Raw genomic sequence first — 25,211 nt, 5'->3', positions numbered from 1 at the left:
AAATTGTGTTTTTTCTGACCAAATTTTATGGGGTGAGCTTTGATTTTTTTTATTTTTTTTAAATATTTTTTATCGGTTTTACTGAATATTTTTTTTTCCTGTCATAAAAAAAATATTCAGAAAAACAGGGGGAAAACATTATAAAAAAAAATATATATATATATATATATATATATATATATATATATATATATATATATATATATATATATATATATATATATATGTTCCATAAACAGAGCACCAACTTCTGTTTTTTTTTAGGGCATGACCCTAGTCATGACAGTCAACATAATCCTTGCATGACCCTAATCATGACCGTAAACATAAACCTTGCATGCCCCTAGTCATGACAGTAAGCATAACTCTTGCATGACCCTAGTCATGACAGTACACCCCCCACCCCCCCCCAGGGGACCCCTAAGTTTGAAAATAAGCCTTACATGACCCTAATCATGACCGTAAACATAACCCTTGCATGACCCTAGTCATGACAGTCAGCATAACTCTTGCATGACCCTAGTCACGACAGTAAATAAAACCCTTGCATGACCCTAGTCATGACAGTACCCCTCCCCCCCCTCAAAGGACCCCTAGGTTTAAACATAACCCTTGCATGACTCTAGTCATGAGAGAAATTGCACTTAGTCTCGTTTCTTTGTCTTATTACAAAATTTTCGAAAGCCATTTCACATATTTCTGTATCGATCCAAATCATTCCAAGTCACTGCACATCATTCCGCATGCTTCCATATTTTGTCATTCCGCATTTCAGCCTTCGCACGCAGTTTCTCCCCAAAAAAAATTGCCTTCTCTAATTGAAAAGTACAGTGGAGTTGTGAATGTGATCTCACCTTTTTTTTTATTTTTTTTTTTTATTTGATGTATACTGTAAAAAAAAATCCCACTAAGGTAAGGAAATGTCTCTTCCCACAATCCTCCAACGCGCTCCCACCTGTTGACCGAGCATCAAAAAGTCAACCACTTCCTCCTGATGGTCTCATTTGACTGAAGTGTCCTGCTTTTTTTTTCTTTTTTTTTCCTCTCCCCACCCCACTTTTGCAGTCCGCCTCCGCTCCACCACTCATCTTCTTCCCCTTTTTCCTCTCCTCCTCATCCCTCCATCCCTTTTCTTCCCTCTCATCCCTCCCCCATCTGTGGGAAGCCGCTTTTTTGCGCATGTCGCCGATGAGTCAATTTGTGGAGGCTGAGCGCACGCGCGCACGTGTGTTGTCGTCTTCCCATAAAGGCATCTGCTTCAGTCTGTCTCTTGCAGCACACAAGGGCGGGGGTGGAACCGCAGATAGTAGCACCGGCGGCAGCACAAGGAGGAGAAGATGCTGAGGAGGAGGAGGAGGAGGCAGCAGCAGAAGCATCAGTCCGCCGTCTCCGCCTGTTGACGGGAGTTTGACAAGCTCGGACCGCCGCCGGCGTTTGGAGCCATGGCCAGCGCCCAGCCGGGGGTCCACGCCTTGAAACTCCAGCCCCCCGCCGTGTCGCCGACCCTGAGGAACGGCAGCAACTTCATCAAATGGGACGAGGTAAGACGGATGCAAAAAGTGCAACAATTGCAAAAAATGCATCTTTTGGGGGGGTTGAATTGACACGAGAAATCGTATGATGGAACACATGCACTGTTTCACAAGCTTTATTGAAATAATATGTGGAAAAAAAAGTGTCAACTGAAATTCTGAGGATCTTGTTTCAATTTATTCACAAATTGGCTGACACGTGATTTTTTATTTTTTTTTTTGCTATTTTTTGTTTCATTAATTGACAAATATAGCAGTTTGAGTTAATTGCTCTTCTCAGAAACAATAAATTTTTCTATTCATATTATGTATGCTGTAAAATGAACTAATGAAAAGGAATGTAGTATATATATTTTTTTAAATTTCATCATATTTATGTATATTTTACTAATTGAAAAAAACATCTTTTGAACTCTTTGAAACTATTACGATTTATTTATTTATTTATTTATTTTGTTTTTAGCTTATTCATATTCTCGAAACCAATTTGCCCAATTTATTTTATGTATGAAAAATGTCATGTAAATAAATAAAAAAATTTATTTCTTAATTATTTTTCATGTATTTTTTAATTGAAAAATACCGTGCTAGTTTGAACTCATTTACTTTTCTTCCAAACTACATTTTTTCTTATCTTATGTATTTTAAAATGTAGTCATGAAAATGATGTATTTTAATGGGTTAATTTTATTTATTTGCTTTTTAGTTTGTGTATTTGTAATTGACAAATATTGCAGTTTTAAGCAAATTCATTCTTCCCACAAACCTTTATTTTTAACATTTTTTAAAATTATATTATTTTTAATTTTTCTTATTTATCTTATGTAATTTATTTTGTAATTATTAATGTATTTAAGGTGAAAGTGATTTATTTATTTATTTTTTATTTTAATTTATTTAAATGAATCCCCCAAAAAATACAGCACGCTTTAGGTTAGTTGAACACTTTGCTGTTACTGTTGCACGATTGGCAACAGGTGAATGCGCAGGTTCCTTTCACCTGCTGGCAGGTAATTGTCGCTTGCCATAGATGGATCGCCAAAAGAATAGATGATTTGTAATTCATAATTTCCCGACTAATTCACTGAAATTTCATGCAGAATTTTCCCACAGCGAATGAGGCACTATTTATGATTCGATTTCTTTATTGATCATCTTTTTGGCTGAGAGCACCTGTTGATTGCATGCCAGCAACATGTGCGTGCGTGCGCGTGTTATGCGTGTACTCGTGTGTATCTTGGTATTTTAAAGTGGCCTCGCAACGAGGACGTGCGGCGATGCGGTTGCTATGGCAACTGGCACGGCTGCCCCTACCTAAACAGACCTGATGCATAATGTGATGTGGATGATTGACAATGAATGCGTGCTTGTGCGCGTGCGCGAGAATATGATATGAGCACAAAAGTGGGTTTTATTTTTTTATTTATTTTTTTTCTACAGTTCAGTTTTTTTTGGTTTTTTTTTGGTTTCCATGCTGGCTGTTTTAAAAAGAGAGTTGGTTGCCATGGCAATGCTTGTCAGGGATCGAGTTAGCCATCCTCGGCGCTTCGAGTTCTACTTTTCAGTCGTCGGCGTGGAAAAAAAGGCGCTCGCTCGGGATGAGTCAAGCGCAACCTTTGGCAAATCATATTAAATCATTTCATGGCTCTTTGATCACTGTTGGAGAAGATCGGCGAGGTTTTGTTGATTTGGCACCAAGTATTGATTGTTTGTTCTGTTTATATTCTATGGACTTTATATCTGTTGTTGTAAAATGAAGTCATGAAAATGATTTTATTATATGCGGGTTGTACAAATTCACTCAGGCAAATAGAATTTTCTGATTTCTTAATTGGCAATGTTATTGATTTGATTGAAGATTACAGCTCTGTTTGTGATGCATCTCATTTACTCTGCTCAAACTATATATGTTTTATTTTCTATTTTTTGTATGTTCTGAAAATGAACTTGCATTAATGAGGTTATTGACTATATTCTATATATTTTTCTTAATTGTATTTTTGTTTATTCTTCTCCAAAACTGTATCCAACGAATTTGATGTAGTGTTTGTTCTGAAAAAATGAAAATGAAGATGTCTCATATTTATTTTTAAATATTTACATTATGCCTGGTTTGGTCAGCAACCAGTTCAGGGTGTAACCCGCCCACTGCCCGAAGCCAGCTGGGATAGGCTCCAGCACCCCCGCGACCCTAGTACGGAAAAGCGGTTCAGAAAATGGATGGATTTACAATATGCTATATTTTATGTATTCATTGAACACACTTACAGCCCTATTTTGAGCTCAAATTAGTTCCGGGGTACCTCAAGGATCTATCTTAGATACAGTTGTTGTTTCTTTAGGTTACTTTTTTTTTTTTGCATGTGTTTTCCCTACAGGATCTTTCCACAGTAACGCCTGTGACTCTCTTTGTGGACTCTCACGGACTTTATCTCTACTGGACCGACCAGAACAAGGTACTCGTGTGCACTTTAACGTAACGCGCTCGTTATAGGATATTCGTAATTCATTTTATTTACAAGATTACTGACGCAACATAAATTAACTACGTGGATAAAACAGCAAAATTCATTTTCGAGTCTATGACAGTCAGGTCACAAGGCCACATCCTGGCGGACCCCGAGGTTTAAACATAACCCTCACATGACCCTAGTCATGACAGTAGGAAAGCATAACCCTTATATGACCCTAGTCATGACAGTAAGCATAACATAACCCGTACATGACCCTAGTCATGACAGTAGGAAAGCATAACCCTTATATGACCCTAGTCATGACAGAAATAAAAATACCACAAGCTTTACATAAACAGGAAGTGACCACGTGCAGAGCCTAAAGGTGCTCAGCATGGGGCTATTATTGATTGTCAACACACGCGCAGTTTGGCGCCTCTGCAGGGAACAGGATTAAGTGCGTGTGTGTGTATTTGCGTCTTTCAGGAGACGGAGTTGTTAGACTTGACGCACGTCAAAGATGTCAGGACGGGCAGAAGCACCAAAACTGCCAAGGTAAAACGGGCGGCCTCTTCACCTTCTTTCCGCCTCCTCTTCACTTCCTTCACCTCCGTCTTCCGCGTCGCCGTAGAAACCAAATCTCGCTGATTCTTCATGCGAGGAAAAAAAATAAATAAATAAATAAAGCCATTTGTATGCTGAAGTGCTCATTGTGTATTCGCGCTACACTATGTACATCCAGTGCGTTATGTTATGTCAAAGTCATATTCCAAAAAATGATTCTTATTCATTTTTGGAATGTGCTCTTTTATGGTAAATAGAGATTTGTGTTTTTAATTAATTTGTGTCTTCTGCTTGGATAATTTTCATGGACTTGATTGACATAATTAGAAAACTTAATCTTTCAATCTGCCCTTTAACTCATTCACTGGCAGCCATTTTGACTGAAGCAACTCCCTTCGACCCGGTTGTTTTACTGGATTTTGACTGATTTTGCAAGGCCCACATAATATTGTATTCTATTGCTATAAAAACATGGAACCTACCTAAAGAAAGATTAGAGTGTCTTCTTTCATCAGGGAAAAAAATATATATTTCTATCTGTTTCGGTTTTGCAGCAATTAGCATTCAAATATAGCTAAGTTTCATCATTATTTACAGATCTATTTACAATTTTGAGTAATTGAGCTTTCCCGCCCCCCCCCTGGTTGATCTCTTATACTCTGCTGCTACCTGCTGGCCGTTTTTGTAATTACTACCATTTTTTAATCACCCATTATCTGCAGTTGAGAGGCTGCATCAAAGCATTCTGTATGATCTAGCATTAAAAAAATAAAAAAAACGTATAAATACGTCTTTGGGACACTTAATACATTTGAAATAGAACGTATTTATACGTTTTTGGGAGCAAATGAGTTGAAGGTCTTAAAATGCCACATTGTTTTCTCCAAATGAAAATATAAAGCCACCCCAAATCTACCAAACACATAAGAAAACATGTTATGGTCTGACGAGACCAAAGTTGAACTTTCAAAAAGTTACGTTTGGCACAAACACAACACTGCTCATAATCAGAAGAACATGAATGACCACAGTCATGGCGGAAAAAAAGTTTCAAAATGATGTATCTCGGTCTCAACCTGCCGTTTGAACAGGGGTGTGTAGACTTTTTATATCTGCACGCTGTCCGTCTATCGCAAAGCGATTGTGACCTTTTTTTGGCCAATAGGAGGCCAAGCTGCGGGAGCTGCTGGACGTGGGCAACCTGGTGGGCCGGCTGGAGAACCGCATGGTCACCGTGGTGACGGCCTCCGACATCGTCAACGTCAACCAGATCATCTTCATCGCGTCGCAGGAGGACGAGGCCAAGGTTCGAGCGGGATGACGATGATGATGACGATGATGATGATGATGACGATGATGATGGTTTTGGTAGGTGTGGTGTGAGGAGCTCTTTTGCCTGTCTTCCAACCTGCTGAGCCACAACCTCAACAGAGACCACAGCCTCCTCAAAGCGTGAGTCAACAACACACGCACACGCAAAGTCTGCCAGTTTTCGGATTATTGATTATCGGAAACTTCCAAAATCAGTTGGGTTTTTTTTGTCTTTTTTATTTCAGTTTCTTTATACCCCTTATTCAATTTTTTTCCCTCTTTTAAAAACTTTTTTTTTTTTTTACTTTTCTTTTTGCCACATTTTCCCAGTTCTCAATTTTTTTTTTTAGCTATTGTAATTTTACATTTTTTCTCATTTGTAAATATTCCTCCAAGTTATTTCTTTTTCTTTTCCAATGCTTTATTTTAATCCTTCTTTTGTCATTTTTTTTCTTCTCCCATTTTTCTTTTTTTCTTTTTTTTTTTTTTTAACCATTTTTCTTTTTTAAAATTTCCAGTTATATCTCTTTTCTTATTTTTAACCATTTTTCTTTTCTTTTCTTTTTTTTTTGAATGTCCGGTTGTATCTCTTTCTTTCTAGATTTTTTTTTCCCTCACATTTTTCCTTTAGTCATATTTTTTCACCATTGTCTCCTTTCATCGTTTTCCTTTTTAATCTTTTTTCACGTTATCCTTTTATTTTTTTAAAAATTCTTAACCCATTTTTCTCTTTTCTTTAATACCATCCATTTTTCCTTTATTAAAATTCCCATGTATTCACTTTTCCCTTTTTTTCATTTCTTTTCTTTCCTGTTTTTTTTCATTGTTTTACATTTAAACCTTTTTATTTATTCACCTATTTTGCCACATTTTCCCAGTTTCTCAATTTTCTCATTTTTTTTAAATAGATATTTAATTTAATTTTAATTTTCCATTTTTTTCTCATTTGTAAAAATTCCTCCCTGTTATTTCTTTTCTTTTCCAATACTTTATTTTAATCCTTCTATTGTCATTTTTTTCTTCTCTCATTTTTCTATTTTTTTTAGTCATTTTTCTTTTTTTAAACGTACAGTTTTATCTCTTTCTTTCTAATTTTGCCTTTCGTCATGTTTTTTCGCCTTTGTTTTCCTTTTTTAATCTTTTTCCTCATAATCATTTCTTTTATTTTTTGGGCATCTAAAAAAAAAAATCTTAGCCCATTTTCCTCTTTTTTTTTTTTTTTTTTTAATGCCATCCATTTCTCCTTTAAAATTCCCATGTATTCAATTTTTCCCTCCTTTTTGGTTGTTTTCTCTCCTCTTTTTTTCATTGTTTTTCATTTAATCCTTTTTATTTATTCACCCATTCTTTTCATACAATTGTCCTCATTTAAAATTCCCTTTTTCTGTCAAGTTAGTAATTTGATGACCTATTATTCATTTATTTATTGTGTGACAACTGCTCTGTGACTGATTGAGACACAAACTCAAGCAAAATAGATTCTGAATCTGCGCATATCTAAAAAGAAATCCAATGCATCGTTTTTGTTCCGGCAGGTACGTGAAGTTGACTCTCCAGCCCAACGCGGAGGGCAGAATTCCCGTCAAGAAGTGAGTCGCTCCTGTTTGTTAGCTGCGCGACATTCTGCTCTTGTGGCCGTCCACCAGACAATCTGCAGAGACGTGCACAAACTTCATCGCTTTGCTCTTTCCCGTCCCGCTGCTTCCCGAAATAAACTCAATTCCACGTGCACTTGGGGAAGCAAAAACAGGGACAGGATCCATCAAGGTGCTTAATTCAGCGCTGACCTGCTAATCGGTCGGCGGCGGCGCATGTGACGCCAGGATGAAGGAAAACATGGAGACTTTCCGGAGGCCCGATGCGCACGTTTACTTTGGCGGACCGAAACTGCCAAAATTCAAAATAAATAAATGGCTAAATAAATATATGAATGATTAAAAGTGAAAAATAAAAATGGATATTAAAAAAATAGCATTCAAAAATTCAATACAAATGTATTTATTTATTTATTTATACATATATATATATATATATATATATATATATATATAATTTATTTATTTATTTATTTTTTTAATTATATTTTTTTTATATCCATTTTTATTTTCACTTTTAGTCATTTATTTATTTTGAATTTTGGCCGTTTTGGTCCTCCATAGGTGTACCCCCTTTTCACACTGCCTGTTTGGCCCCAAAAACTTACCCCAGTACCAAATTTAGGCAATAAACTGGAAATAATAAAGTAAAATAAGTAAATAAAATAAAGTACTTTGTTATATGCACGTGCATCAGTTGCACATGATTCAAATATGGCAAATTTACTGTATGCCATATACTCATTACCATAAGAAAGGTAGAACATTTAAGAAAAAAATATATAGTCAAATAAGAAAATTATTACTTCAAATAAGCAAAATTATTTGCCAACAGGACAGGAAAAAAAATGCTTAAATTTATCTGTAAGATTAAGAAAAATAGGAAAATAATGCTATTCCCATATCAACCACAGCGGTCTTGAAAATAGTATTTTTCGACAAAAAAACAAGTTATATTGATTTTTTTGGAAGCTGTAATAAATAGAACTATTTTCTTAAAATGCGTATGTATTTTTTTTTTTTTTTTTTAACTCTTCGATAACTTTGCCTGAGGGTCACATATTTTTTTTATTTAGTTTTTTTTAAATTGTCTTTGGCCAGGATTGAACCCACAACCTCCAAGTCTGAGGGTAGGCACTCTACCACTAGACCACTGAATTTGAATACCAGAATATTGGAAAGATGAAAAATGAGTAAATATAACGAAACTGCAAACTTGCACTTTTGTTTCATTGTTTCCTTTAATCTTATTTCTAGATTCTGCAAAATCTTAAAATAAGAAAATTCACGGTTTAGTTGTCATCATAAAATGTGGAAAATGCTTGTTTCAAGTACTTAAAACTCGAGGCTAAGACTGCTTGATCAAATAAGATCGTTAAGTAAAAAGTCTCTCAAAATAGGTTTATATAACTGATGTCTTTTCCGGTGAAAGAGGTTGCGCAATTGCGATGAAAAGCAGAATATCAAACGCAAACAAATCGCTCCTCGTTGAAATGCGGGACACATCTCGACAGCCGTTCTTGAAATGGACCGCGGCCAAAGTAATCCGTGCCGTCCGTCCGTCCGTCCGTCCAGACCGGGACTCGTCTCGAGTCCCTTCAAGGACGTGTCGGGACGTTGGCAGAATTTGAAGTTGATTCTGTGTCGTCATGAGATTTATTGCATTTTCTGTTTTTGTTTCTTGCAGTATCGTTCGCTTGTTTTCATCAGACAGGAAGCGAGTGGAGAACGCCTTGGAGAACTGCCGACTTCCTTACGGCCGGGTCTGTCAAACTCATCTTCTGCTTTTCGATTGTCAAATGAAATGAGTTGAGGTTTATCAAAAGTAAACGTAGGAATTTTTCATGCTAGATTTGTACTCAAGCTATTTTTTGGATGCATTAAATTAGTTGATAAAGCGAAAAATAACCGACGATGTGTTGATTTGTGAAAAATATTAATATTCACCCAGTTTGAAAATATGTTTTTTCCCCGCCCGACACCCGACGATATGTTCTTTAAAGGGATACTTGACTCGATGAACAATTTTCAGCAGTGAAAAGTGAATATTTTGTCCATAACTTCATTTTTCTACTTGTTGTCGACTGATGATGACATCACCCGACCAATCATGGCTCACCTGTTTTCTGGGTTTGGTCAGTAAACTGAGCCATGATTGGTCAGCACAGGTGATGTCATCATCAGTCGACAGCAAGTAGAAAAATTACTTTTTAAAGGTACTAATTGTACATGAAAAGTAATCAAGTTACCACATTAATTATAGACAAAATATTAAAGGGATACTTCACTTATTCAGCCCATTATAGCACTAAAAATGTTAATATTTTGTCTGTAATTAATTTGATACTTTCATTATTTTTCACGTACAATTTTTGCTATAATTATAGTTTTATTTTAGTTCGTTTTGTAAACATAAAATGTAGTTTCAGTTAGTTTTCCTTTTTTTAAAAAGCATCTTCGTTTTTGTTTTATTTTGTTAATGAAATTTTTTTTTGAATTTTTGTTTTTTTGTTAGTTTTAGTTAACTAAAATAACCTTTAATAGCGCCTGTGTTTTTTGACACTCTCCCTTCTTACTTTAACCATCTCCAAACATTTATTGTTTTTATTTTATTTGACCTGAGTCAAAGGCCATTTTTTAGCATATGTCGCGGGCCACTAAAAAATGGACGCAAATGGCCCCCCCGGGCCGTAGTTTGGACACCACTGCTTTAGACATCTTTAGTCGCCGGCGAGTGGCAAAATGGCCGCCCTCTGAGATGGATAAAAAACAGGTGGATTTCACTATTCATCAGTTTAATGAATTGAACGTATAAACCATTTTGATGACTATTTCACAATCGTTTTCATAATCCGATAGAAGTATCATAACTCAGCTTTTAAATAGATGTACTGCAAAATTCATCCGTCTTCTTTCAAAGCCACTTTCAAGTGTTCTCATTACATCGAAGTTTCTTTGGGCCTTTTTTAACATTCAGTGTGAATATTTCAAATGAGGAACATCTGAAACATTTCGCCATTGATTTGCTGAGCTGAGTGTCCTCTGCATGCTCTCGTCTTTCTCTTTCTTTATTTCCTTTTCTTTGGTTTTGTTATCTGTCGGCATTCGTCTGCCGTTCGTCTGGCGCGGTGACTCACGGTTGCGCCAAGGGGACGGACGAGCTCGCGTCTGTCTGGCTCGTCAAAACTTCATTGAAGGAATTTGCGCGATTTGCTCTAACTGGCACGTTTGATGCTCTTCAGGGTGACGCCATCAAACTGGAGGACTTCACGCCGGAGGTGTACAAGAGCTTCCTGGAGCATCTTTGTCCTCGCCCGGAGCTGGCCAACATCTTTAAACTGCAGTGAGCGAGCGTGCCGCCGCCGTTTGCTCGTTTGTTTTGGTTTGAGAACGATGAAGACGGAGGCAGACGAGCGCTCGTCCTGCTTGTCACAACGCCAAGTGGAATGAATTAATTTCTGTCACTGAAAATTCTAAAAGTCAAGTGCTTCGTGCATCCAGGAAATATTTATAGCATTTTTTATTATTTTAATTATTTTGATATTTTTGTAAAAAAAAAAAAAATTAAAAAAAAAAGGTTAAAAATGAGAAACTAAGAAATCTCATAAGCATTTTTTGTTACAGCCTTGTTCCAATTTTTTTTAATTATTATTATTTTTTTTAATATAAATAAAAATCCAAGTTTTACACACATAGCAAACCACTAAAACATGGTTATTTTATTTGTTTACCTAATTTTGAAAAAAAATTAAATAATTTGAATTAAATGTATTTAATAAAATTAAAGAAATCCATTGTACTTAAAGTACATCCAGAAAGTATTGAGGGCACCTATTTTTTTTTTTAATACATGCAATACCCCATTAAGAATATGTTAGATGTTTGTTTTTTTTACATTTTTTTAATATATATTAACACTGCATGTGAAAAGTATTTAATCCTTCATTTTTTTTCTACATTTTGTTATCTTCTAGCCTTTTTCCAAAATGCATTAAATTCCCCCCACATAAAATCTCCATGCAGTTAACACACCATAATAACTTTATATTTTTTTATGTTTTTTGTGCAAATTCATGAAAAATCGAAAACTAAGAAATGTCACATGACGTGATTTGTAGAAATTTGAGGAAGAAATCAAGTGAATCCAATTTGAAATGAGATTAATAGCAATTTAATGAGGAAAGAGTCAAGTTGCATGAATAACTTTTTGGATTTCACGAGGTCATTTTCAGGATTTTGTAGGTATGTAACGGCAAATGTATTTATTCATCATCCAGTATTTGTTTCTGGCATGTGCAATAACCGTCCACCCGTTCTCCATCACTGATGATTATTGAACTCCACAAATTCTGCCTAGCAACAAGAGCGCAACCAAAAAAAAAACAAGAAGAATAACGATAGCAGTTAGTAGACATGACAAAAGTGGACGGGCGTTTCCCGCAGGGGGGGCGACGACGGGACCATGTCGGTGGATCAGATGACGGACTTCATCAACAACAAGCAGAGGGACCCCCGACTCAACGAGATCCTCTACCCGCCTCTCCGGCCCGCTCAGACGCAAACGCTCCTGGAAAGACACCAGAGCGACAAGATGCTCCTGCAGCAGCGTGAGAACCAAACACAACGGCGGCAAAAAAAAGAAAACCCCCCAAAATTCCAAATTGCAAATTTGAGCGTGCGTGCGTGCGTCCAGGGCTGATCTCGTCGCAGGCCTTCTGCGGTTACCTGTCGAGCGACGAGAACGGCGTCATCCCGCCGGACAAGCTGGACCAGTCGGAAGACATGAGCTTCCCGCTCTCGCACTATTTCGTCAACTCCTCGCACAACACCTACCTGACGGGTATCATGGCGCCGTCTTGGGAATGAATTCCTTCCGCTATATTCTGATTTGGTTTTTTGTTTTTGTTTTTACAGCGGGCCAGCTGGCGGGGAGCTCGTCGGTGGAGATGTACCGGCAGGTGCTGCTGGCCGGATGTCGCTGCGTGGAGCTGGACGTGTGGAAAGGTCGCACGGCCGACGAGGAGCCCGTCATCACGCACGGCTTCACCATGACCTCCGAGATCTCCTTCAAGGTCGACAACACGAAAGGAATGAAATTGGAAACCGCGCTGCTCCGTTTGAATTATTATTATTTATTTTTTTTATCACATCGATTTTAGTGACTGTACATTATGAAACTTAATTGTTTTTTGTTTTTTTTGGGTTTTGTTGTTTGTTTGGGTCCGGAAATTGATAAATGTAAGAAATGAAGTTTTTTGTTCATCACTTAAGTACTCAAGTAGCTTTTAAATCTGTCTAAAGACAAATAAAGCCCTTATATTTTTGTTTTGTTTTTTTACTGTTAGTTTAGTTTGAAATGTCTATTAAAATTATTTTCTTTTTTTTATTTTGCAGGAAGTCATTGAGAAATTATAAAATGTGCTTTTTTTTATAATTAGGTTTTGCCAATTTTGAAAATTTTAATATTTTAACAAATGTTTTTTTTCTAGATTTTATTCTTTTTTCATGAGTTTTAATCATGAGAATTTTTTTGTTGTCATCATGGCTATTATTATATAAAAAAAAAACATTCTGTCAAGGTGTTTTTTTTTGTTTTTTTGTTTTTTATTTTGCTTTTGCTTTCTTAAACTTCCATATTTGAACACACAAAAAATAGCTTTCATTATATTTTCGTCATTGTTTGAGAATATTTTTTGTTTGTTTTTGACCAGGAAGTAATTGAGGCCATTGCCGAGTGCGCCTTCAAGACGTCACCTTTCCCGGTCATCTTGTCTTTTGAGAACCACGTCGACTCGTGAGTAACTTTCAAAAGAGACAAAATGTTTAAAACTGCTTTGGGAAAACGATAAGTTAATAACTTTCTTCAGCTTTTCATTTGGACGCGTTTTGTTTTACTTCAATACTTCAAACTCTTTCTTTCTGTCAGCTTGAAGCAGCAGGCAAAAATGGCGGAATATTGTCGCTCCATCTTCGGGGAGGCGTTACTGATCGACCCGCTGGACAAATACCCGGTCAGAACTCTTAAGAGGAAATTTTTTAAAAAAAAGAAGATTTTTGGCGACGTTTTGGTGGTGATTTTCATTCCAGCTGGAGTCGGGCGTGCCGCTGCCCAGTCCTCAGGAGCTGATGGGCAAAATCCTCATCAAGAACAAGAAATCTCACAAAGCAGTCAGCGGCGACGTCAAGAGGCTGACGGAGCAGCCGGCCAATCAGGACCCCGAGCCCGTGTCGCCTAGCAACAACACGACAGGTACGACGGGCGACACGAGGAGGGCCGAGCTCGCGCCAAAAGTTCCGCCGAATAAAATTGTCCTTCAGGCTGTTTTGGGAGATTTTTGTTGGCACAATAAAGGTTGCGGAGGGGGACGCTGCTTTTAGAGTGTGCAAGTGTACCTAATCAAGTGGCATCCTCGCTCTGCGCAATTGGAGGATTTTTCTTTTTTTTTTTTTTTGCTCATAAAAATTCATTAAAAAAAAATTATACGAGAACGCACTGTCGAGATAGACCGATATGTTTTTTTTTTTTTTTTTCAGGGCTAATACCGATACCGATTATTCGTAGTCAAGGATGCTGATAACCGATATTTGGAGCCGAGATTCATTTTTCACTAAAGGGGAAAATATTGATTTTCTTATTTATTATTTACTTTTGAGCATATGTTTATTGAGAATGTTTACGGTTCATAAAATATTGAACTTTAAAATAAAAATCTTAATCAATAGACATCTTTGTTTTAAAAATCGAACAAAACGTTCGATGATCTTCCAGAGACACGAGCATGTCTTCAAAATTTAAATAAAAACTTAGAGCTTAAAGTAAATATCGATATCGCGATAAATTGTGATACTTTGTCTCCCGACAGATTATCTGTACGCCTCTGCAAGTGTCGCGAGATTTGTCGTTTATATACAGCCACTATAACGGCTCCATATTTTTTCATGATTTAATATATATATATGTATATATATATATATACATATATATTTAGATTATTTCAAGATATCTGAAGTATTAAATATTTTACTTAGTTTTTTTAATTTCAAACAAAAACAGAAGGTGCAGACAGTCAGTCGCATCTATGAAAATTAAAATAATCCCCCCTGAACACTTTTTTCAATTGATCTGTTGATGATTTTTCAAAATGGCCGATGCCGATATTCGTCAAAATGCTGAATATCGGCGCCAATAATCAGCCCAGCCGATAATCGGTCTATCCCTTCCGCACTGCATATAAGAAACTTCTACAGACGATTATTTGCCACCCGATTTCATGAAACTAAGAATGGAACGCAGTCAGTGAAGGTAAATGTTCATTTCTGATTTTCAGCGGAGATGGAGGCTGAGAGCGAGGAAGACGACGACGATGACGACGACGACGGCAAAAAGGTCAGTGTGACCTCAAGAAGGGCTAAGAATTAGATGCAAACAATGCCTCTAAAATATTGATCATCAAAAACAGTTGCCAATGATTAACCCGTGAATCGTTGCACCTTCACCTGGCGGTCGCAAAACCGATTTTGGTTTCGCAGGGCTCGGCGGAGCGCGAGGCGGTGGCCACGGAGGAGATGTCCACGCTGGTCAACTACGTGCAGCCCACCAAGTTCAACTCCTTCGAGGCCTCCAAGAGTAAGCGACACGAGCGGACATGTCGGCCGAGGGGACAAACGTGCTCAGGTGTGTCGTTTTCCTGTCCTGTCCCGTCCTGTCGCGTAGAAGCGGCCCGCTGTTACCACATGTCGTCGTTTGTGGAGACCAAAGCTCTGGAGCATCTCACCAAGTCGCCGGTGGAGTTTGTGGAGTATCCTTGGCGACGGTTGCCGCGGGCGACCGCTCGCCATCCCGGCTGCTTTCGTGTCTCTTTCGATACGAAGCCTTTTTGAAAGCGAGCGCGCGCTCGCCTGATGAATGCGTTTGATGCCTCGCGTGAAATATGGAAGCGCGGTATAACCAGGACATAATAATTCTGATTATTTTTTTTTGATAAAGAGCTGAAAATGTCAAATGCGATACTTCTTAACCCCGGCGTCCACCAGATACAATAAATCCCAGCTGAGTCGGATTTATCCCAAAGGAACCCGAGTGGACTCGTCCAACTTCATGCCGCAGCTCTTCTGGAACGCCGGCTGTCAACTGGTGGCGCTCAATTATCAAACCATCGGTGAGAAGTCCACAATTTCCCTTTTTTTTTTTTTTTTTTTTTTTTTTGTGGTGTCTTTTCCTGCGTTTATATTATTAACTCAACTTTATTGATAAAGCACGTTAAAACGAGCATCGCCGTATACAAAGTGCTGCACGTGGAACCGAAATCGCTCATGCAGTCAAGTCACATTTATTTATTTGAAGAATAAGATAAGCAAAACAAATATTGTAAGTATACAAGTAAATAAAATTGACATCAATAAGTATGAGTGAATAGATAAATACATATTTAAATAAATAAACAGAATCTACGTCAAATTCAAAACACAAAATACAGCTCAGACAACAAAGCACCAAAACAATGTCAAGTCTCATGGTGGGCCAAAATCCCCAAAATACAGATGGGTTTTTATTTTTTTATTTTTTTATTACTTCTTTATTGATGCATTTATTTATTATATATTATTTTATTAATTATTTTATATTTATTTATCTGCAATTGGCTGGCAACCAGTTGAGGTTGTCCCCCGCCTTCTGCCCAGAGCCAGCTGAGATAGGCTCCAGCACCCCCCGCGACCCTTGTGACGAATAAGCGGTCAAGAAAATGGATGGATGGATGGATGGATATTTATTTATTTATTTTATGTATTATTTTTATTTATTATTATTATTATTATAAGCTGGTAATTTATTTACGTATTTATTTTAATTATATTATTATTGTTTAATTATTTATTATTATCATTATTATTTATTTATTTTTTGTTATTATTAATATTATTATTTTCAATTTATCATTGAAGGACCCACAAATTGACCCTAAAAATGGCTGCTTCAAACCTAAAATGGCGGACTTTTTACATCTCTGTGGGCCCGCTCACGACAGACATCTCACGTGGCGAGATGAAAGTGGCTTCAGGAGCGGAACTTTCCAATCTTTCTTGAATATTTTTGTTTTGGAAAGAACCTCTAGAAATTGTGAAAAAAAAAAAAAAAAAAACTCTGCTTCGAAACAAAAACGGCAAACTTGCTTCTTGGGACTTCATTTTAGCATCTGCTCATGATGGACCACTCATCTATATATATATTTCTTTTCATTTGTCATTCAACTATTACTACTACTAGTAATTAATATCTAATTATTTACTTCATTAGCATTCAGCTATTGGCATTCCCACGCAATTTCTGCAGGAATTGCACTTAGTTTAGTTTATAGTGTGGTCTGGGAGTAACAAGATGGCCGCCGTGTGACTTCAGCAGCTTGCACTGGTGTCGGGTCAGTGTGAAGGACGTGGCGACCAGATTTTACGTCGCAAAGCGAAATTTGATTCTGGTGCAAAAGCTAGCTTGCAGAGAATTTGTTGTTGTTGCAGATCTGTCCATGCAGTTGAACCTCTTCATGTTCGAGTACAACGGTCGCAGCGGCTACCGGCTGAAGCCCGAGTTCATGCGGCGGCCCGACAAACACTTTGACCCCTTCACGGAGAACACGGTGGACGGCATCGTGGCCAACACGCTCTCCGTCAAGGTCGGCCAGCGGGCGGGAAGCATCTTCACCTCCGTGGAGAAGTCTCGCTCGGTCACGTGGCTCACTTTTTCTCTTTTGTTTTTCATTTCCCAGGTGATCTCGGGCCAGTTCCTGAGCGAGCGCAGGGTGGGCGTCTACGTGGAAGTGGAGATGTTCGGGCTTCCGGTGGACACCAGGAGGAAAGCCCTGAAGACCAAAACCTCGCCGAACAACAACGCCGTCAACCCGCTGTGGGATGAGGAACCTGTCGTTTTCAAGAAGGTGGGAAGCCATTACAAAAACGTTCACGTCTTTGTGGGCAGGGCTTTTTGAAGCTTTTTTTTTTTTTTTTTTTGTGGGTCGACACATGATCAGGATGTCTACCAAATTGGATGTTGGTCTCAGAGAAAGATTTTGAGGGCCACTTTGTGTTTTAGGACCCCTGGCTAAAACCAAAGAGTTCTTGTGTTTTTCAGGAATGGGTTCTTGAGATGTTTTTTTTCTGGATCTGTGTACTCATGTTCTTTAGATTATTTTTTTATAATGAATTAATTAATGTATTTATTTATTTTTTTATTTATTTTTGTGTGTCTGTTTAGTCATATTCTTTAGACTTTTTTTAATTTATTTATTTATTTTATTTTTGTGTCTGTATACTCATCTTCTTTATGTTTTATTTACGTATTTATTTATTTTTATGTGTCTGGCTACTCATCTTCTTTAGATTTATAAAAAAAATATATTTATTTATTTATTTATTTATTTTTTGTGTGTCTGTATACTCATCTGCTTTAGATTTTATTTATTTATTTTTGTGGGTCTTCTCATGGTAGACAAGCTCAATTTTCCAACAATTCTAGAACCTGCTGTGGTGTTTTTTGTTTTTTTTTTGGAACCCCTGGAAATTGCCAAAATCCCCTTCAAATTGCCTCTTGAAACAAACTGGCGGACTTCCTGTGTCTGTCCGCTTTTTTTTCTTGCAGGTGATTCTTCCTACGCTGGCCTCGCTAAGAATCGCCGCCTTTGAGGAAGGCGGCAAGTTCATAGGTCATCGCATAATTCCCGTGTCTGCCATACGGCCCGGTACATGTTTTATTTATTTATTTAGTTATTTTTTCTATCTTCTTTTACTTTAAGATGTCAAGGAGACGCCACTGCTCTGATTACGTACGTGTTTTTATTTTTTATTTTTTATTTTTTATTTTTAAGGCTATCGTTATATCGGCCTGAGGAACGAGAAGAACCAATCTCTAATTCTGCCCGCCGTGTTCGTCTACATCGAAGTCAAAGATTACGTCCCAGACACTTTTGCAGGTTCTCAAGACATCCGTGAATTGCTTTCTTTCAATGTTGGGGAAAAACCAAAACAAGCAAAATGCCCCGTGGTTGTTGTCTGCGTTCGCCGGCAGACGTGATCGAGGCGCTGTCCAACCCGATTCGATACGTCAACCTGCTGGAGCAGCGTTCCAAGCAGCTGGCCGCTCTCACGCTGGAGGACGGAGACGACGAGGCGCACACCGAGGTCAGAAAGGGGCCATCGGTCGTGTGGTTGCTTGCAAAAGTCTGCACACCCTCATAGAACTGGGGAGGAGGTCTTATTTTACAAACTGCTCTTTTTTGTTTTAAAAAAAAATCATTTTCATTTAATATCTTGAGATCTTTTTCTCTCTTTTTTTAATTCTTTTTTTCATGTTTTAAAAGACTGAGATTTTCAACTTTTTTCTTTTTTACGTACAGGGGGTGTTTTTAATTTACATCTGTTTTAAATATTTGCTTTACTTTTATTTAAATAGCTGGGGGTTTTTTTTTTGCTTTTAAATTTTTTACTTTGATCAAATGGAATTCTGTATTTTTTAATTATTATTATTATTATTATTTTTTTCCTCTCTTTATTTTTGCTTGGAATTTTCATTATTCTTTTAAAACCTTTTTTTACTTTTATAAAATGGCTTGTCGGTATTTTTACGTATACTTTTCACCCTTGATTTTTGTTTTTTTGTAACTTTTAAATTCAAAATGGCTGTGATGTCATCCTTGCGTTGCGCACTTCCAGGACGAAGCGGACGGCTGCGCCGAGCGTAAAAACGACCCCAAGTCGACACTGGTGGAGAACGGACTGAGCCCGGCCCCCGGACCCGCGGGCCAGGCTCCCGTCGCCGCCGCCGCCCCCAAAGCCTCGGCGGCCAATCAGCAAGCAGCTGCGACAGGTAATGGCGCCACTTATTAGACCAGGGGTGTGCAGACTTTTGTGCTGAAGGGACACTTTTGGTTTTGGGAATGAAAAACATGACAAATACCTTGAGATAAAACTGATACATGATATTGGTACTCGCCCGTCCCAACGTTTTTTTTTTACATATAATAATGAGTCATTCTCATTTTTAATTGTATTATTTAAAATGAGATGTAAATGCAAAATAGTTCTTTTCAATAATATCGCTCATTTTACTTTTTAAATGTCATTTATAATTGATTTGATTATAATGAATTAGAAAAGTTGAATGTTCTGTATATAGAAAATTGTTTCTTTTGTTAATGAATTTTTAATGTTGATATTTACAATAAATCAGTGAAGATGGCTTCGGTTAAAATAGTATCAAATGTGCATGTTAGCGATTATAAAAGGATTTATTTTTATAATACAATAATTCATTCTAATTTTTAATTGTATATTTTATAATTGCTGCAATTATGTTGACATAATCAATTGTTGGATGAGATACATTAGATGTATATGTCACCAGTTTATTATTGTAATAACGTGATTTATTCTTTGTAACAAATTGAAACCAAAGAGAAGAACGTCAAATGTGTTGTACGGCACATGTAAAATTGTTTATTTTTTCATATGTTTGAATTCATTTTATGGTTTACAATGAAAGAGCGCTCGAATGTTGACATAAACTATTAAAAATGATATTTTATTTGACTTATGAGTGCATGAGTTGCAAACATGTTGATGATGTTCCTTCAAAAGGTTTCTTGTCTTGTGTTTACATTTTAGATGCGAGCAAACCGGCAGCGAAGACCGAAGATTTGGTCTTAAGTGTTTTGATAGGTCCGTCCGTCCATCTGTCCGTCCGATCTTTGGCCTCTAATGCATTCATATCAACTTCACACATATGAACTTATTCACCCTCAGGCGTTTTCACTGTTTTACTGGATTAGGACTGATTTTGCAATGCCCACAGAATATTGTGTTCTATTGCTATAAAAACACGGAACCTACCAAAAGAAAGATTAGAGTCTCTTCTTTGATCAGGAAAAAAAGTATATTTCTATCTGTTTCCGTTTTGCAGCAATTAGCATTAGAATATAGCTACGTTTCATAATTATTTACAATCCTGTTGAAAATGTTGCAACATTGCTCGTGCTGCTCTCTTATACTCTGTTGCCACCGGCTGGCCGTTTTTTGTAATAACTACCATTGCTTTAAGCGACCTCTTCAGGTCTGAAGCTGCATCAAAGCCTGCGATAGCATTTAAAAAAAAAAAAAAAAACACAAAACAAAAAAAACGTATAAATACGTTTTTGGGAGTGAAGGGCAAAGTATTGAAAAACGGATTTATACGTTTTTGGCAGTGAATGAGTTAAAACTTAAGGTAGTCAACAACAAAACATGTTCACAAGCCCACGAGGATATATATTATATCAAATATCACTGTTCAGTATGTATCTTGGTTTTTAAGGTCATAGTTTGTTTGCCATCGCGTAAAGACCGTTAACCGTTGAAATTGTTTTCGTCAGACGTGCCGGCGTGCACGCTGGCCAGCCTGCAGCAGTCCAAGTTGTACCAGAAGGAGCAGCGGCGCCAGTTCAAGGAGCTGAAGGAGCTGGTGAGGAGGCACCAGAAGAAGACGTCCGAGCTCCTGCGAGACATCAACAACAAGTACAAGAAGACGGCCAGGCAGTGCAGCAAGAGCAGGTGACGTTTTTTTTTGGGTGGTGGTCCCGGCCAAACGGCGCACGTTCATCACTGACGTTGGTTCGTTGGCAGGAGCTCGTCGTCCGAGGAGCCGGACGAGCGTCTCCAGTCGCTGCGGGACGAGCAGCACCAGCAGCTGGTGGCGCTCAGGCGGGAGCAGTACGACAGCCAGAAGTATCTGCAGAGGGAGCACGTCAAGACGGTGAGGCCGCGCACGCTCTGTCAACTCCGCCCACGAGTTTGGAGGTCGTGCGTGTTCGTTCTTTGGTATACGTTCAGGAATTCGGGGTTCGTTTGGGGATGGCAGACGTCTTGACACTTCATAATGTGCATGAGTGCCACCTACAGGGCTGGAAGGGAATAGTGTCACCTCGACCTTCAACTCTTTTTTTTTTTTTTTAAATACCCTATGGCTTGGCTTAATATTTTAACAAGACAAATTTATTTTAAAACTAGTCTTTTTTTGTTTAAAAAAATCATTTACATTTAACATCTTCTCAACATTTCTCTTTTGAATTGGCTGCTTTTAGTTTAAAAAAAACAAAAAACAAAAAAAAAACAAATCGCATATCAACCTGTCTTCTTTCATGTTTTAAAAGACATTCACATTTTGAACTTTAAAAAAATATATATATATATATATTTTTTTTTTTACTTTCAGGGGCTATTTTTATTTTGTTTTAAATATTTGCTTTACTTTTATTAAATGCCTGCCCCCCCCCCCCCCCCCCCCCCCCGGTTGCTTTAATAAAATTACTTTTATCAAGTAGCCTTGTTTTTTTGTTAATTTTTTATTTATTTTATGCTTTATTTATTTTTGCTTGTAATATTCATTTTACTTTTAAAAACTTGTTACTTTTATAAAATGGCCTATTGGTATTTTTTTACTTTACTTTTTACCTTGATTTTTCTTTTGTAACTTTTAAATAACTGAAGTGTGGTTTTTTTTTTGTTTTGTTTTTTTGTTTTGTTTGTTTTGTTTTGTTTTTTTTGCTTCATATATTTGCTGGTAAATGACCACATTTTCCCTACTTTTTATTTATTTATTTATTTATTTAGTTATTTATTTATACATGTTTTTTTTTTAAATTTTTTTTACTCATTTATTACATTTTTTTGAATTAAAATATATTCTTTATAATGTGTAACAATGTTTCAAAAAATGAAATGCCGTCCTTGCGGTTCGGTCCGGTCTCTCTGTTTTTGTCCAAAGTCGTCATTTTCTTGCCTTACCTTTTTTTATTTTTTTTTTTGTTTTCTCGTGACCTTTTATTGCCGTTTTCAGCTGAGCGAGCGACTTAGCAGCCTGGCTGAGGAAAGTCACAGCACGCAGATGAAGAAACTCAAAGACGTGTGCGGCAAGTCAGTGCAACGTCTCCAAAATGCCTCTTGTGTGATTGTGTCGGATTGTTTTGTTTTGTTTTTCATTTCCACAGCCAGTAATGATCCGTTCACTCAGTTGACGTCCCGCTAATATTTACATCGTGTTTTTTTTTGACTCAGGGAGAAGAAGGAGCTGAAGAGGCAGATGGACCGAAGAAGAACGGAGAAAATCAACTTGGCCAAGACCAAAGAGAAACATCTCGCAGAAGAGTAAGATTTCTCACCAGTTCGTCGGATGATTATCGAGCTCGGCTGTCATCTATTAATCAGCATTCCAGTCCTCGCTTCATTCATCTCTCTGAGAGAAAAAAAAAAAAAAGCTTTCATCTGGTCTGTGCGTGCGTTCCAGAGAGAAAATGGAGATCAATAAGTCGTACGTCAATGAAGTGGTGCAGAACATCAAACGCGTGAGTCAACTTTGCGCGTCTTTCGTCTCGCTGCGATATAGAAAGTCATCTGCATGTTGTTGTTTTTTGTGCTCGTAGCTGGAGGAGACCCAAAGCAAGCGTCACGAGCAGCTGGTGGAGCAACACAATCATCTGATGCAGGAGATTCTCGAGCAGAAACCCAAGGTAGCGCACACCGAAAACATTTTCTAACATTGAATTAGCCATTAAAACGCAGACAAGCAGGTCCGAATAATGCAACAATTATCAAGATGAACGTGTCATATTATTTATTAGTGAGCAAAATGATCTGAAATGTCGGATTTGTTCATAGAATTTGCACAAAGCAAAACATTTGACAGCCATACAAAAATATTGAGACAAAAAAAAAATACACAACTATTTGAAAACGTTTTTTAAATTGACGAACTATACACAAGTATTTGGAAAAAAAATGCAAAAATAATTATTTTAGAAAACACAAATAATAGGCAAAACAAAAGGCAAAAAAAAAGGCACAAAATGCTACTTGGGGGAGAAAAAAAACTACAAACTAGAAAATACATATTAAATGAAAAATGTAACAAAAATATATAATACCAAAATATTATAAAAATAATAATGAAATATTATTTTAAAAATACATAATATTGAAATAAAAATACAAACATTGAAAACAATAAAAAAAAATGTAGAAATACTGTAAAATAATACAAAATTATTAAGACAAAAATATTAGACAAAAAATGCACAACTATTTGAAAACTTTTTAATTGACAAACTGTACACGAGTATTTGGAAAAAAAATATGAAAAATAATTATTTTAGAAAACACAAATAATAGGGCAAACAAAATATTGGACAAAATGCAAAAACCAAAAAAAAAAGGCACACAAGGATAAAAACTACAAACTAGAAAATAAATATTACATGGAAAATGTAAAAAATAAATAAATAATAAATAACAATACCAAGATATTATAAGATAATATTATTTATTATTTAAAGAATACATAAATAGTGGAAAAAAATACAAGAATTGAAAACAATATAAAAAAAAAAACAGAAATACTGTAAAATAATACAAAAATATTAAGACAAAAATAAAGAGAACATTTAAAAAAATAATAATAATAATGAGAATATATTTTTTTTATGAGAATTTTGAGAATGAGAATTTTTGGAGAAAATATAAGCCAAAACATAGACAGATATTAAATGACAGTATCCAAATATGACATTTAACATGCAAAAACTATGAGATAAAAATGCTACTACAGGAAACATACAAAAACATTGAATGTATAGACAAAAGGAGAATAATACAAAAATGTTCGACAGCAATCCAGCGTCACAGAAGCCGAGATCATGTGACTCAAGCAGCTTTCAATTTCATTGCAAGTCTGCTCGCGTTGATTCAGCTGCAGGGCGCCATCGAGGCCGAGTTCCAGGAGAAGTTTGAGCGTTTGCCCGGCGAGATTCGAGACTTCCTGCAGGACAGGAGGCCCGAGGTCCGAGGGCACAGCAAGTCCCGACCGTCCACCCCCAACGAGATTCTCTCCGAGGACGACTGAGGATCGCGTCAGGACGTGAACACAGCAGCTGTTTCACTACACGTGGAGGAAGTCAGACTGTTACTTTGTGTGCAATCAAGACTTGAAATCGTTTGTTTGGATCCGGCATGCACTTTGATGACCTTTAACGCCACTCATTTCAATCATCTTTTTTTTTTTTTCAACCTATTATTACCTATCAACCAAGCTACAAACTGACTTAGCTTTCCATACCTACAAGCAACTTTTCTACAGTCCTGCCCATCTGCCAACTTTCTAACCTAGCAGCCTAATGACCAACCAACCTGGTGAGCAGCTAACTGGCACACCTCTACCTGCCGATCCCTTCTACCCGCCTTCCAAACAAGCCAACCTACTTGTACCTACTTTCATGCCTTGCTAACTTCCGAGCTACCTAAGCAATATTCCATTTTTGCTACTAAAAAAAAAAAGACCAACCAATATTCTATCCTACCTAGCCACTGACCTACCTACTAACCAACCTCCCAGCCTATAGATCAGCCAACCAACAAAGCTACTAACCAGCTTTGGCTGGCGTGAGATGTTTTCTTCTTCCTGGGGGGGGGGGGGGGGGGGGGGGGGGGGGGCATGACAGACTCTCGCTCTCCTCTGCATGATCAGCCAGAGCGGGACGTGCACCACGCCATGTACTGCTGTCATGATCCCGGGATCGAGGTTGCGGCAGGTTAATACGTGCTTTCGATAAACGTTATTTAGCTATTTTTAGCGCTGGCGTTTAGTGAATTAGACGCTGCATATCAATGAGTCTCATTTGCATCGGGGTGGGCATATTTTGCATCAAACGTATGCAAATGACCTCATTTACATACGCGCAAATAAC

At 37.3% G+C, this 25,211-nt stretch overlaps 1 protein-coding gene across 1 annotated transcript; it reads left to right on the top strand.

Moving 5' to 3' along the window:
• Nucleotides 1-632: 632 nt before the first annotated feature.
• LOC144000928 (1-phosphatidylinositol 4,5-bisphosphate phosphodiesterase beta-1-like) lies at nt 633-24,931 on the top strand. The gene is made up of 32 exons (XM_077494736.1): nt 633-1,541; nt 3,911-3,988; nt 4,472-4,540; nt 5,715-5,855; nt 5,922-6,001; nt 7,396-7,449; nt 9,143-9,218; nt 10,698-10,798; nt 11,899-12,062; nt 12,149-12,295; nt 12,370-12,527; nt 13,167-13,249; nt 13,382-13,466; nt 13,543-13,705; nt 14,784-14,842; nt 14,986-15,082; nt 15,170-15,254; nt 15,490-15,614; nt 16,969-17,123; nt 17,217-17,384; nt 18,086-18,185; nt 18,312-18,416; nt 18,512-18,624; nt 19,156-19,309; nt 20,107-20,160; nt 20,850-21,027; nt 21,100-21,229; nt 22,313-22,389; nt 22,531-22,620; nt 22,760-22,817; nt 22,896-22,982; nt 24,218-24,931. The coding sequence occupies exons 1-32, from the start codon at nt 1,443-1,445 to the stop codon at nt 24,368-24,370; spliced, it is 3,486 nt and encodes a 1,161-aa protein (XP_077350862.1). The 5' UTR covers nt 633-1,442; the 3' UTR covers nt 24,371-24,931.
• Nucleotides 24,932-25,211: the final 280 nt, after the last annotated feature.

Source organism: Festucalex cinctus, chromosome 14, assembly GCF_051991245.1.
Source record: "Festucalex cinctus isolate MCC-2025b chromosome 14, RoL_Fcin_1.0, whole genome shotgun sequence".
NCBI lineage: Eukaryota > Metazoa > Chordata > Actinopteri > Syngnathiformes > Syngnathidae > Festucalex > Festucalex cinctus.
Note: the sequence above shows the minus strand (reverse complement) of the source record. Positions and strands in the feature narration are given on the sequence as shown.

Bases quoted from the DNA above. Each gene is read 5' to 3' on its own strand.
- LOC144000928 (XM_077494736.1), top strand. From the start codon at position 1,443: ATGGCCAGCGCCCAGCCGGGGGTCCACGCCTTGAAACTCCAGCCCCCC. The intron at 13,467-13,542 runs GTCAGAACTCTT...TTTTCATTCCAG, and splicing joins ACCCGCTGGACAAATACCCG to CTGGAGTCGGGCGTGCCGCT. The intron at 18,417-18,511 runs GTTCTCAAGACA...GTTCGCCGGCAG, and splicing joins CGTCCCAGACACTTTTGCAG to ACGTGATCGAGGCGCTGTCC.